Genomic DNA, 15,328 nt, shown 5'->3' on the forward strand with positions numbered 1-15,328 from the left:
CGCTTTCGTTTTATTCTTATCAAAATATTTGCAACGCTTTAATGAGATTTTTTACGATAAAAGTAAGATCAAATATGGGTAAGTTACGATCGGTTGAGAGTAGGTACTGTGCGCGATTGAGAAGTTGACCGATGAAAAGAATTACGTAATATAGTTTAGAATTACTAAAATATAGTTTAGTCTACGAGGACCCCTGACTGATCAAAGATTGTCGTGTTTGGACTCATTTTTATCGGGAGAATTTCGTCGATTCATTGACAGTACTCTCGTGAAGGTACAACAGGAGAAATATACAAGTTTTTATACAACATTAGTGTCGCAAAGCTCTGTCAAGATCCGAGTTGGCGATCGTACAACGAGACGTTACTGTATAAGTAATGCTACGCGATAAATAAAACTTGTTAACGATGTCGATAACCCTTTCATACCGTACGTTACGTAATCGCTGTAAATAAAGATAATTTATTTTTCACAGAGATCGACGTGTTCGTGTTATTTCCACCTTGAAACAGTGTCCACAATTTCATTGCGTTAAAACGATCCTCTTTTTTAATTAAACGTTCACGAAACTCGATTTGAGAACTGTTTTCTCTTTTATACTGATAGAGAATTTGTTTGTAAAATAAGTTCTGCTCGATACGCATTTGTCAAACTGTGAAAATTCATTTTATGGGAGCTTTCTTTTCAAAGTTGTTTTACACGGTACTGTAAAGTGTCCTTGGAACGACCTTGAACTAAAACGTTCCCCTCGACAAGTGAAGGTGACGAAGAAATCTTTGACTATTTAAATTGACAGTTCGGTCGAGGCACATAAGAAGATTAAACGTTCGACTTCTAGAACTAGAACACATTGTACGTTCATTTGCAATTCTTATGAAAATTACAATTTCTGCCAGCATCGATTTTCGTCATAATACGATGTTTCAACCTTGTACTTAAAAGTTGCAGTTTTCTGACGTGGTGCAAGGATTTCACGTCCAATGGAAAAAATACGACGGCACAATCGATTCTTCCCCGGAAACAAGACAAACTTTAAACAAAAAGAACGGTAACGTCGAACTAAAGCTATTCAAAATTACGTAATAATGAAACGAAGCTCGAAGTAACGGTAAAATTGAGAGAAATATAACGATGATCCATTCGTGAAGTAATTATGTCGTTTATGCACGATCGTAAACCCTAATCAAGCATATCCGCTTATTAAAACTATCAAGACATCGGCAAGAAATGGTAAACAAATTTTCTTGCTGACGGTTAATCTTATGTAATTTAATTGGAAACCTGCTCAGCGACACGAGCGAATTTTGCATCGTAATCTTACGTTATAATAAGGATTAATCGACATCGTTCGATCGTCATTGCAGATTTACCAGAAGTATAGTTCGTGAAGACCCAGTACACTTACAATTGAAGCTATTTCCAAAACAGTGCCAGTCAACATTTTAATGGAAACATTTCCTTTTTGTTCGTTGTCCATCAAACTTGAATTTTTTAATATTTCTCGATAATATTTTTCTTTTCCTTTCCGGACAATAATTCAAATAATGTGAAAAACGATGATGTTTCAACACTGAAACTACTAAAATGGTCAATTTGACTTGTCGATGAAACTTTTGTTTAAAATTACTCAATTATTAACGAATAATTGGTATCTTTGCCTACAATATTCGTGGACAATGATCAAAATAGACAACCAATGGTCTACGCGTAAATTAATTTGTCCTTTTCTCATCTAACTTGGAAAATACGTATGCGATCCGATACACATAGTAATACGTTCACGGTCGGTGGTTTTAGTGTTAAAAATCGTGAGTTCGCCAAGTGTTTCAACGGGGTTGAATAACATTGACGGAGATTACGTATCTACCTAAACTTTCTCGATTACGCGATATCGGTTTACGTACGATAATTGATACACACGCTAGAAAGGCTGGATACATCTCGTCGAGAAGAGAAAGTTCGAAGAAAGTCAATGGAGCACGGTATCCCGGAAAATTTCAGCGAAACGACAAAGGAAGGAAGGAACGAACGAAGGAAACGGAAGTGTGGTGAAACCACCGCAAGAAGACGAAGAAACGTTCCGGTCTATGGTGTCCACCTAATTTTGCGACTGCACCACGTACCTATTATCTACTTCGCTTCTTTGTGCAGTAACTCTAACGTGTTGCGTAATTCGACACAGATTTCTATGTTAATTGCGAACCATTCTCGGTGAGTTTGCTTACAATTGAAATTCTCATCGATGTTAGCATTGTGCTACGAGCACGGACTGCGCTATTATTTAAATTACAACATAATCGTCTCAGAACGATATTTAAATTAAACTCGGTTTAATTTCTCGGGTAATATGCGATGTTCTTTAAGCAAAATTGCGAGGTACTTTTTTTTTTCGTTCGTATACACATTACTGGACACCAGGGACGCGTTAATCGATATCGTCGAGTCCACGACGATAAATGTTCAAAAGCAAACATATTATAATTTTAATATACGATAGTCAACAACCAATCGACGCTAAATATTTTCAGAAAGAACGTTCGCGCACTCGAGAAAAAGGGTTGACTTGTTTCGCGGATGGTGGAAGAGTGTCCGAAATTTTCCTGGCGGTGACTGCATTGTTAAATAAAAGTGTAACTGAAGACAAACACTCGCTGCCATTATGCAAATAAACCCGACCTCGACATTTTTGACTCGATGCATACGTTACGATGAACTTGCCCCCTTCCCCTTCGTCCCCCCTATAGCTACTTCCGTTTCGGTCGCTTCTGAAATCGATTCAATCGTCGTTCGATATCCAGACAGCGCGATCTGCGTCGAGACTCGTCTAACGATCGACCGCACAGTGGTTTCTTTTTCGTCACGCGCGTTCTTATAATTTCGATTTCTTTTTGTTTCTTCTCTTTCTCTCTCTGCCGTTCCGAGATTCGTCGCAAGAGCACGTGATCTCCAGTGATCGAAATGGTGAGTGCACGATTCAATCGCAACGAGGTGCCGTGGATCACGATCGAACGTACTTCTCTATCCAGCCATTGAAATCTCTTTACCACCTGATTGAAAACATTTTGCAAGAGGAACTTTCGCGCGATCACATTATTTGCATTTATCGCAACGAAATCCTTGGGACAGCTTCTGGCTCTTCTCGGTGTATTTTCTTAGCAGAAACATTACTACCAAGATGATGTCAACTCATTTATGCGAGTCACTATGACAGCGGTTGGGTAGTAAATACTGGAAATATTTCGTTTATCGTTCTCCGGGTGTTGCATCGATCTACGTTACAGTGAAATAGAAAACAATGTACGCAACGAGCGCTGTGGGTTGCTCGGGTCTTTTTCGACCCGTCGCTTAATATCGAGAACATCGCTAACTTCCGTGCAGTACTTCGTAAAATTGTTAAGAACGGAATGTGGCTTTATCGTAAGTAAATAAAACGAAAGAATTATAATTGTGACAATATAACTCGAAAGACGAACTATATTTTTCTCGATAGTCAACGGTCGCTATTCCAGATACTTTTACAAACAAGTATTCGTAATACTTATTATTTCCATAAGAAACTTGTTTCTCTTTCCATTGTCGAAGACATTGTGTTATAAAGTTAAAAACATGTGTTCCGTTCGGGATATTTTTCACTCAAATACCTCGAGTGTTTAGTCGAACGAAAGAACGTTTTAAGGTTAAACATATTGACTTAGGCTACTTTCGAAAATATAAATACACATATTCGCCAAATGACTCCGTTCCGTCCACGTAACGATTTTCAACAATATAGTAAACTAGTGTGTCTACTTTTGCTCGTTCATTTCCCCTTGGAGAAAGGGAAGTCTTGGAAACACCATAACTATATCTACCAGTCTCTCCATATTTTCGTCAACACGAACACGAATATCGTATTCAAGATACTCACGATTCGGGATTTGTTTACCATTTAATTACATGGAAAATCATTACCAGTGTCACCACTGTACGGTAAATAAATAATATATCACAAAGTGATGGATGTTTATATAAAGAGTGTCGTGTCACGGGTGATAAAAACGGGAACAACATTCTACACGAAAAAACTGAATAAAAAATGTAGAATAAAATTTGTTCGTACGAGGCTTCGTTTTCAAGAAAAATGGCTTTGGAAGTTTATCAAGTACGCGATTAAGATTCAACTCGATAGATTTCTCTGTAGGTTATTTTTACTATCGCGTATTTTAAAAACATTGCTGTGTTACTTGCTACGTGTGTGAACAGTGTCGATGTTACGCTTTTTTGTATTATTCTTACTCTTCTCTTACGTTTATCAAATCGAACTTTCAGTTTCTATCGTATTACCAATCTTTTAGTTTCTATCATAGTACAAACAGCAATCGAGAATACACGGACACGATTCTTGCATCGGGTGTTGCATCTGATGGCAATGCATTTCAGTCGTGAAGTGAGAAATTTTTTAAACGAAAACTAAAACGTTTAAACCGATTCAATATTGAATTTTACTTACGGAGTTTTGTTAAATCTATGGTGCATTCTAGAAACATAACTAACGATGAACAATTAAAAGGAAAAATTGAAACTACAAAATAATACATTAGAAAATGTTCGTAGAAATTTAATAAGCAAAACAACATTTTTATTCTACATTTTTTATTCAGTTTTTCATATAGAATCACCAACGTTCCGTTTGTACCAGCAATTATACGACACTTTATATTTTGCACAGACACCTCAATTCTCCGTGAATTTTGTTTGCATAATGCAACAGATAATTACCGGAATTGGTTGTGAAAACAATGAATTTTTTTTTCTTTTTGTTTTTAAATATGGATCAACGTCTCGTCAACTCCTTCATTATTACCAGCGAAAATGTTAAAGCATTGTCGTATTATTCGATCGACAATCTTTGTTTCTTTAGTGAATTTAAACAGGTCGTCGATCTTATCATTTTCAATGTTATCTTTTAGTGTACGTCCTACGAACAGTGTGCACATATTCAAACTAAAAGTACACGGTGTGCAAAAATCAACGTCCTTTGTCGAAGCAGAGTAAATTAAATTATATAAACGCTTCTTATTGAATAGAATAAAAACTGTAACTATGTAAGTTAAATATCGGTAAGCCTACACAAGTAACGAAGTTACACTGTCCTGAGAATAATACCATATTCAATCTCGACAAATCAATAAGAAGTTATTGGTGAAAAAAGTTGTTTTTAATTTATAATGCAATACCACGTCCTCTTTCCAAGACTTTTGTCTACCCTATTATCTTTCATTCTCGTTTGAATCGATCGTGTTTCTTAATATTCAACGATCCGAATAAAATAATGTATTTCATCGTGGTGGCAATAATTCTCCGACTCAGACTCGCTTCAATAAACTCGTTTATAAAATGAGTTTAGACTATTCATCGTTCGAAAATCGGTATCTTATTTATTGGGTCACCAGATAAGCTTCGAAACAATAATCATTTATTTCGATCGACTCGTTTTTATTCCAGAGGACAAATTCTTCTATTGCTGCAAAATTAGTATCTTTTTTATCGGATACTAATGAGATCTTCTCATTCCATTAAACGACTTTTATAATCGAAGGAAAGCTACAAAATGTGGTAGTTGAAACGTTTGATCTCGGTCACCTCAGACTTAACAGTCATCTGTCCAGAGTATGGCAGTCAATTGTCGTATTATATTTATAGGCGGAAGTAATACTTGACGTGCCAGAAGAAAACCAAAAGTCGTCGCCGACAGAAGCGGATACGGAACACACAGGTCCAAAGGAGTTTCGAATCGATATGCAGCCAGAGTTGTCGAACAACATTGAATCGAGTAAGTAACGCACAATTAAAAAACTTTTAACGTGACACCGTGTAACAATAATACGAACAATGTGTCCCTGGTTTGTCGATTTCAGAAAAACGATTAAATTTCGCATATTCGACTATACGCGCTGTCTTCGATAAATAGATTAAAATTATGAGCGATGATATTATTTTATTCATTTTTAAAATAATGACACATTGGGGAAACATATTGGGATTACTTACTGTACCATCGTGAAATTGAAAATACACTGGTTGTTGTGTTACAATGGGTAAAAGAACAAATAGATACTCTACGAATGTTTATTTTAACGGTTGTTTGAAATTCAAGATTAATCAATTTTTTTATAGTAACTTTTTGTAGTATTTCAGTCGTTTTATATTCGCAAATTCGATTCGAGTTTCGATTAGTTCACGTTCTAGGGTATTATAAAATCTCTGCATCGGTTGAAATCTACCAAGATAATTTATTTTCTTATCCGTACGAAATTTTATCAATTCGTTATCAGTTAAATAACAATTCGTAATATTACAAAACATTTGTTCGAATGCAGTTGTCCAGAACCATGTACGAATTTGTCTCCGTATGACACAAATAATAAGATAAATTGTAAATTAATGTCATTCTTTAAAAAAAAAAAAAGCAAAACAAAATGGCCACTCCGCACACTTTAACCACTGTACTTATTCTGTCTAATGAATATTACATAGCAGGTTACACCGCTCACTATTGTCAAGAATTCTGGTAGGCGGAAAGAAGTTGACTATAGCAAGTGATGGCTATAAAAACTAACTGAAAAACCTCTTTTAAATTAGTTGCGTGTTTACCTTCGTGCAAGAATCAACGAGAGCTAGGTGATCATTAGTGTCGTTAAAAAGCAAAGTACTATATACCGAGTGTGCAATACTCGTGCGACATAAATTTTCGTTTCAAAGGCATCATATTGTGCTATACTTGGAATTGGTCTAATACGGTAAAAAAGAAAAGTAAGTATCAAAGAAGGACGTAACGCTAATGGAAATCCGACGACAAAATTTTCAAATATTAATGCAAAATTTCTGTAAAATATTATACTGAAAATCCGCTACAATTTCCTAATTTTTAATTGGCCATCGGTACGAGGGAGTATGGGCCCTTAAAAATCGCTTTGATCTCGACTTATGTATAATTTGCAGGGGAGCGTGAAACGCGCCAGCAACGATCCTAACCCTATTTCTGGTCTCTAATTTTTAGAAATTTTGAATTAAAAAAAAAAAGTCGAGCCTCAGAATTTCAGAAAATGATAACAATACCAAAAATGCAACGTTCGAACGATCCGGTCAGAATTACCGTGGAACCATCGTCAAATCTATTTGACAATTTCATTGGTACGAATTTCGAAACATTCGAAATTGTTTTTGCAAGTATTCTTCTTCGCCTATTTTTCTAGCATTTTTTTTAGCAATAACAAAGTGAATGTATGTAACTCGTGGTTTGTAAATATTTTCACAGATTCGTATTAAGCACTAGATACAATTTTCACACAGATCAGAGTTCCACGAATATCTTCAATTTTTATTAAAACACATTTTTATGCATCGTACGAGTTTCTTGTGTTGCTATTTATTGTAACGTATGAAACACTTTAATTTTTCTCATTGGATAATTCATCGTAGCGGATGCAGCATTTTTTTACAATATTCTAGATCGAACATCCCTACCCAGGGCGCTATGTATTTCTTTCTCGCTTATTCTCAGTGTATCTATTTATTCGTATACCTTAAGAAACTATTCTAACTTGGCAGCCAATTAACTCGCTTTTACGCACGACGAGCAAAAATCCTTTGTCACGAATAATATCGATTACCGGGTCTCGTTACGTGGAGGTTGCTGCGAGCGAAGACTCAGAGGGAGATGGAAGGAATCAAAGTTCCTTCGATCTTCTCGTTCAGTTTTGTCGAGCAGTTACATTATAAAAATTTAAACGAAATTGGGAAAATAGCGGTTCCGTTTCCTCTTGGTGAGCCCTATTGAAGAAAAAGATGGCCGACACCGCCGAAAAGAGTGGCCCGTTAAACATTACCATCGTTCGATATAATATACTTAAAAAAATATTCGTAACAATGAAAATAAAAATAAAAATACAATTACTTGTTAAATACACTTGCGTAGGGATAAAGTGAAAAAGAAAATGAAATAAACAAGAGGAAATAGTTCAATTAGAAACGGAAAAATGTTCATCGATACTGACTAACGGTAATCAGTGATCAGCATCGGTCAAATGCAATCAGAAGGATCGACTGGTATCTAGAATTGGGTCGGTTGGTTCCATAGAATATAGAATTCCAAAGTTCCATAGTCCAAGAATAGCCAGGAGATAAGCCCAAAGTCGAGACATCTGTTCGTCATAGATCCTCCAGAGGTAGAGAACATTTTTTTCGGTTGTGGAATGTTTATACATGCTCTCAAAGGAGTGTAACGTCATGGATTTACAGTTTGTTCAATTTTCTGTTCGATCTAACCGAAAAATTGCTTCACGAACAAAGAATATTTCAGCAAAATAATCTTTCGAACCATTATTTACACAAGAGAAATTCTTAATAATTATTTCAATTATTGTCTGATGAAAATTGTTGATAATTACAAGAAATAGTAATTAGGATATTACGAAATCTGAGAAGGCTGACGGTTTCAATGAATTTCTATTCCGAAACCGATGTTTCACATGTTATTGTTACAATGAGCATATATTTAAGTATTGTTAAATCAAACAAATTTTTTTCTTTTACAAGAATATATAACAGATTTAGAATTGAATTGAATATGGTTTTTCGACCGTCGTTCTTCAACGATGAGATCCCTCTATAGATACTGATGTTTTACAACAAAGTCGGTATTTCAGCTCGTGTGACACCAATTTCTGTAACATAAAATATTTTTTTTTTATTTCGTCTGCGATATGTATATATATATGCGATATATGTGCGACATTATCGTGTATAATACATCCTTACCAAAAGAATCTTTTAACGATATAAAAGTCTAATCCATATAGTGCTGCCATCTGTAATGAAACAGAAAATATACATATCTTCCTTATCTTTTAAGCTGTGTACAAAGTAAACCAGATTGCAACATTTCTATTTGAAGAATTCCTTTTCAGTCTTCTCCTGTCATTCTCTGGAATAAGAGGTATATTGTATGTATGTATACTTATATCGTCAGTACAAGTAGATAGTGTTGCCAACTGTTTCGAATTTTTTATATTTTTTACATTTACATGTACATAGATGAATTTTAAGAAAAAATTAACATTATCTACATCAATTTTTAATATCCTTCTTGTACATGATTATTGATAAAAATAATTGTTAATTTTTTTCTTGTATTTGAATTAACAACTTTTTTATTTTACAATGACAAGTAATTGTCTATCATAAATGTATGTTTTATTTTCTCGTAATCTGCAATTATTAAGAAATATATGTACATTTTTTTAAAGTATAGTATAAAAGTACAAATCTTTTATTTTACTTAAAACTGCACTTCTATCGTATGATATGAATATCGTACATACTACGTATTAAAGATAGTATGATATGTAGTACAATCTATCTGTGCGTCATTTGTTTTTAAATACATCGTATAATCCTATTAAAATTGCATCACTAAAAATGTAAAAGCTCCGTAATTCATGTTAATTTTTTGGAATACTGCTTTTGGGCTTTGGATGCGAAGTATTGGAAGTTGGCAACATTAATTAGTTTTTATGCGAACACAATTAAACAACAAATACAAGATCTATAGTATTATCTTACTCTACATATATATTCTTAACAGATAATTTTTTATCTTTTTTGAAGACTGAGTAAATTCAATGTTTTGTCTCTACTATTAAATGTTTATATAATTATATACTAGAAACTAAAATTGATTGGAATTTTGTACAACAATTCACAAATTATTTATCTATAGACACGATTTATAAAATTTTATCATGTTTCACCAAAAGAGATAGAGATTTTTGGAACACCCTACTATCTAACTAATTGAATTTTATTGTATAGTATTCTACAATGTTAGGTAAATGATCAAACAAAATATTGAAAATTCTTTTTAAATATCAGATATTTTTCTGAGAATATTAAAAATAAACACGAAGAATATTATTTACTTCTACGTAATTTTAACACTATTCTGCTCTATATATTGTATATATGAAGATGTATTGTCAATATTTTTGTTAAAAATTTTGCACCAGTCAATTAAAAATTAATTAAATTAAATTGATTGTATAGACAAATGAATGAAATTCATATCTATAAAGAATGACAATATAAAATTAATTATGCAGTACATTTTTATGTTATCCTTAATGGTAATAACTATTCAATGTTTACTGAGACACCTAATCAAATTAAACGTTTCTATTTCTGTTCGGAAATATAACTGTATTTGTTTTATTCTGTATTTATTTGTCTTCAAAAGTACAAAATTTCTTTCCATATTTACTTAGCACTTGTATTACTATTATTTATGTTAATAACTTAATATTTCACCAAGCAAGTTTAAAAAATTAGCAATAAACATAATAATTATTGTATTTATATATTACTGTACTATATATATATATATATTAGATCAATTGCTCATATATGTTTTTTTTATTTCAGCACAATCTAATAAAAAAATGACAGATTATGCAAGCGTAAGTATACTATTCTTCTAAAATTGTTTTCTGTATTGGTAACTACAATTAGTTAAAGTAAAAACTACTAGACAGTCATATTGCAATTATATTTTATGTTATATATCATAATGTGTACCTAAATCCATAATTCTTTTCAGCTCGTTGAGAAAACACGAAATGCTTTTTATAGTGGTAAAACAAAACTATTGGAATGGAGGATAAAACAGTTGAAACAAATGCTTCTTATGATAGAGGAATATAAAACACAAATTTTAACTGCTTTAACTTCTGACTTAGGCAGGGTATAGTATTTCATTTGTTATACTTTTAAGATATTTTTCGCATATTATATGTATATGTTATATGTGTTCTTATGTTTAGTCTAAATTCGAATCTCTTGCTATGGAAATACAAGTTATAGAAGGAGATATCAAACATATGCTTATGAATATTAAAAAATGGGCAGCTGTTGAAAAGGTTTACTTTATATTTATTTTGTATACAACTGTAGAATGTAAAAGTTACTGTATATGGCAATGCAAATATGATATTTCAAAAGTACACATATGTTTCAGCCACCAAAAGCAATGGTCAATTTTTTCGATAGGGTTGAAATTCGGAATGATCCATACGGTGTAGTTCTTATTATAGGACCATGGAATTATCCTATGCAATTGTGTTTAATTCCTATGCTAGGTGCAATTGCTGCTGGAAATTGTGTTATTCTTAAGCCATCGGAAGTATCCAGTGCTACATCACAACTTCTGTCAAGAATTATTCCAAAATATTTGGATACAGTAGGTTTTGCAACCAAAAATATAGTTATCTCTTACATATGTTTTAAAATTTGTGTTTTATTTTTTTTTATAGGATTGTTTCCATGTAGTGTTAGGAGGTGTCGTTGAAACAACAGAATTGCTCAAACAAAGATTTGATTATATATTTTATACAGGTTCCAATGCAATTGGAAAAATTATTCATCAAGCAGCAAATAAGTTTTTGACACCTGTTACGTTAGAACTTGGTGGCAAAAGGTGTTACATTTAATTCTATAAATTTATTCATTTACGAAAATGTAACATAAACAAATTATGGTAATTTACAGCCCAGTATATATAGATCCCACAGCAGATCTGAACATAGCTGTAAAAAGAATACTTTGGGGTAAATGTATTAATGTTGGTCAAACCTGCATTGCACCTGACTACGTACTCTGTACTCCTGGAGTGAGAGATAAATTTGTAAAACAAGCAGAATTAGTTTTAAAAGAATGGTATGGTGATAATCCTAAGGAAAGTCCAGACTTAGGGCGCATAATTAATGACAATCACTACCAGTAAGTACAATTTCGTAATATACTCTTTTCCCTTATAAGTGTTTTACATTTTCATATAACTCTTCGTTGTACAATTTTAATGACATTTTTACAGGCGACTTGTAAAATATTTAAGTGGAAATGGTAAAATAGCAGTGGGAGGACATTGTGATCCTACTGAAAAATTTATTTCACCAACTATACTTGTCGATGTTAAACCTACAGATCCCATCATGCAAAATGAAATATTTGGCCCGATATTACCCCTCTTAAACGTGGATAGTACTTTTGAAGCAATTAAATTCATAAACAGCCGGTAAGTACATATGAAATTTGTTCATACTCTTAATAATGAAGGGAAAATATTCTGAAATATAAACTTTAATCACAAATTATGTAATTGTTTCATTATATTGTACAGTTTTCGGTATGAATCATAACTGAATTTCTATGAATACATATTGACAATGTAAATTTTAGAAAAACCTGTATTTAATTCTCCAAGATTACATAAATTGCAGAGTATAGTATTTGTTTCTTTATAATTATTGTTTTGTGTATAAAATAAACGAAATGAATTTGTGTATAAAATAAATTTACTTTTTTCAGTAGAGAAAAATGTATGAAAATACATACTTTTAAATATGTACTTTTCAATACATATTTATTTCAATTTTGGAAATGATTTGTTTTAGATGCATTAATTCTTTTGTTATTTTTTCTTTGCAAAATTGCAATACATACTTGTCTATTTACAAACAAAAGTAATTAATTTCTTATATATAGAGATATCCCACTTGTACTGTATATATTTACAAAGGACAAGGAAGTTCAAGAATTAATAATAAATCAGACTCATAGTGGAAATGTAGCAGTTAATGAAACGATAATGCAATTTTCTGGTGAGTCAGAGTATTAGGCAATACTTTGTAAATAACATGCTAATGTAGAAATACTAAACAAATCTTCTCACAATTTATCTTCTTAGTAAATAGTGGTATTATAATTAGTATTGCCTGTTCATATTTTTGTCAGTTTTTTTCTCTAATGCATAAAATATGCACTGGATTAATGATATGCATTATTTTCCGTTTGACTAAAAATATGTTTGAATTTTAACATCTATTACTTCTATGTACATATATCCTTATACTATGGCATGAAGTTTTTGAAAGTATTTGAAGTTTCTTTTCCCACAATTATTCTACAATGTTTGTATGGAATTAGATTGTTGAATGAAATTTAGGTGGGTGTGGTAGGTGTTCTATTGCATTATCAATTTACATTAGTGCACATAGTAATTAAAAATTAACACGTGTGGTGCTTACAAAATGGAATGATGGTGGTTGGTAGAAGAATAGTGGAGTGGTTGATATTTTATTTTACTTTGTATATATAATAGTTTCCAATTTCACAATTGAATTCAAATTCATTTGTATAGAATGCCACACAATCAAATGTTTATATAAGTAAACAAATCTGTTTACCAAAAATATACCTTTCTTGATAAAAAGTTTCTCTTGTTCCTGCAAATTTACAAAAATATATTTTCCCTTTAAGATTGAATTATAGTTGATCACAAATAAATTGTCATTTAGTTATTTGAATAATTTGCATAGTATTACATATATTTTGCACAGGGAGAAGCCATTAGCGTTTTATATATTTACTTCAGAAGAAAAAGGTATATCATATTTAGTTGATAATATAAGCAGTGGTAGCGTTTGCGTCAATGACGTAATAATGCAAATAACAGGTACTTATCTTTTCGTTTTTTATAATCTTTAGTTTTCACTGATAGAGAAATTTTTAAATTAAATATATAGATACTAAGTTGTAATTTTTGTGTACCTGTTTACATGTAAACGTTTTTTATTTTTTATTTTGACATGTTTCATAACTCTCTACTAATAAATATTCCTTTTCCAGTTTCATTTTTATAATAATTTCTGCAGCTTACTATATAGTTTACATGTTATGTTTGCTTTTTGTATAACTTTGCAATAATGCTTTTGCTTCTTTATTTTACCTATGTATCCTATATTGTACATACTACAGTCTATATCTTAGATTATGTAAATAATCTTGTGTAAAAAAGTCCTGCATGAAATTTTGTACTATATGAAACAAGAATAAAATAACAAATACACATAAAAATTTGTTCCTTCAGTGGATACTTTGCCATTTGGTGGAGTTGGATCTTCTGGTATAGGACATTATCATGGAAAGTATACTTATGATACATTTGTGCATAAAAAAGGCTGCCTTATTAAAGATTACAACAAAGTTGCAGAAACATTGGCATCGTAAGTAATCTTTTCTGAATTTATTTGTAATTGTTCTTAAATCCTTTGTAACGGAATAACTGAATATTACAGATGTCGTTACCCACCGTACTCCGACAAGAAATTATCTCTATTAAAAAATTTGATGGCAAAACGACCGGATATACCAGGAATTAAGTACATTCCTCATCTTTTAGCGTTCGGTTTTGGAATTCTCGTTACCTTTGGCGTTACAGCCGCTTTGAAGGTATACAAAACGAGGCGCATTTAATGCAGCCTATAATTTTTATTTATAGTATTATAAAAAATATTAATTTCATTTCTGCACAAATTATCGCTGTCGCCATGTCGCACATTATTAAAATTTGTTATCTATAGAATCAGTTTTATAATTAATATAGATTCGTAACAAATTACTCGATTTCTGAGGATGTGCCATACTTTGATTACATTTTTATATATTTTTTATAATATGAACTTTTGCATTATATTATATTTTCATATAAAAATTTTCTACTATAAAAATGCATCGTAAAATATTACGCACATTTAATTACAGTGATTAAACAAATTTATAGTAGTCGAAATTGGAAAGAGTATATTGATTTTATTTGCATTTATTTGAAGTGTAATTTTAGGTAATGAGTTCTTTAAAATTCTGGTTTAGAAATTGATGTTTAAAATCATAATTTAAAAGTTAACGAAAATTGCAAGTTTGTATATAGAATTTTCACTGATTAATGATGGCTCAATAAAGGTAATAAGACTTGCTGTACAAAATCCCTGATTGTCTTAATTTTCCTAATTAGTCACATTTAAGTTAACTACTTCATTTCTTATATAGAATAATAACTAAAAGGCCTGTATATTACTGTAATTAAACCATTCAACTTTTGTACAATGTTTATAAATACTACGATAATAATTGATGAATGAAATAAATAAGTAGAGTAGCTTACGTTCAAATATATATGATTAACTTCCACTTAATATAGTTTAAAATTATGTTTGTATACAATATTAAATATAACATATTTAATATATTGATTAACAAAGGTATGAGATATTAATTAATAAAACTATTGATTGAAATTTAAAGAATTTAATAACACATGGATAACTTTTTCAGACTCAAGAAGAAAATTTGTAACGGAGTCCTCCCAATAAATATATATATGTATATCGTTAAAATGCAATTATAGATTTACGAACGTTGTTCACGTAGTCAACTTCTTTCCGTTTTGAAAAGTAGC

General features: G+C 31.5%; 1 protein-coding gene across 11 annotated transcripts; it reads left to right on the plus strand.

The window, feature by feature from the left end:
• The first annotated feature begins 1,413 nt into the window (after positions 1-1,413).
• Aldh-iii (Aldehyde dehydrogenase type III) lies at positions 1,414-15,291 on the plus strand. 11 transcript variants are annotated; one of them, XM_076316970.1, is made up of 13 exons: positions 2,698-2,961; positions 5,683-5,812; positions 10,459-10,493; positions 10,634-10,777; positions 10,857-10,952; positions 11,051-11,272; positions 11,346-11,509; positions 11,581-11,811; positions 11,906-12,106; positions 12,577-12,692; positions 13,961-14,096; positions 14,169-14,322; positions 15,205-15,291. In XM_076316970.1, the coding sequence occupies exons 1-13, from the start codon at positions 2,959-2,961 to the stop codon at positions 15,223-15,225; spliced, it is 1,653 nt and encodes a 550-aa protein (XP_076173085.1). In that variant the 5' UTR covers positions 2,698-2,958; the 3' UTR covers positions 15,226-15,291. The 11 variants fall into 11 exon arrangements, 9 of the variants coding, with proteins under 9 accessions (XP_076173089.1, XP_076173083.1, XP_076173084.1 ...); XM_076316974.1 differs by lacking the exons at positions 2,698-2,961; positions 15,205-15,291 and adding an exon at positions 1,414-2,211 and having other exon boundaries at positions 14,169-14,620; XM_076316968.1 differs by lacking the exon at positions 15,205-15,291 and having other exon boundaries at positions 2,515-2,961; positions 14,169-14,621.
• The last annotated feature ends 37 nt before the right edge of the window (positions 15,292-15,328 follow it).

This window comes from Ptiloglossa arizonensis, chromosome 7 (assembly GCF_051014685.1).
Source record: "Ptiloglossa arizonensis isolate GNS036 chromosome 7, iyPtiAriz1_principal, whole genome shotgun sequence".
Classification (NCBI taxonomy): Eukaryota; Metazoa; Arthropoda; class Insecta; order Hymenoptera; family Colletidae; genus Ptiloglossa; species Ptiloglossa arizonensis.

Coding starts and splice junctions, on each gene's coding strand:
- Aldh-iii (XM_076316968.1), top strand. Junction 5,813..10,458: donor GTCGAACAACATTGAATCGA/GTAAGTAACGCA, acceptor TTTTTATTTCAG/CACAATCTAATAAAAAAATG. Junction 11,510..11,580: donor TTAGAACTTGGTGGCAAAAG/GTGTTACATTTA, acceptor GGTAATTTACAG/CCCAGTATATATAGATCCCA.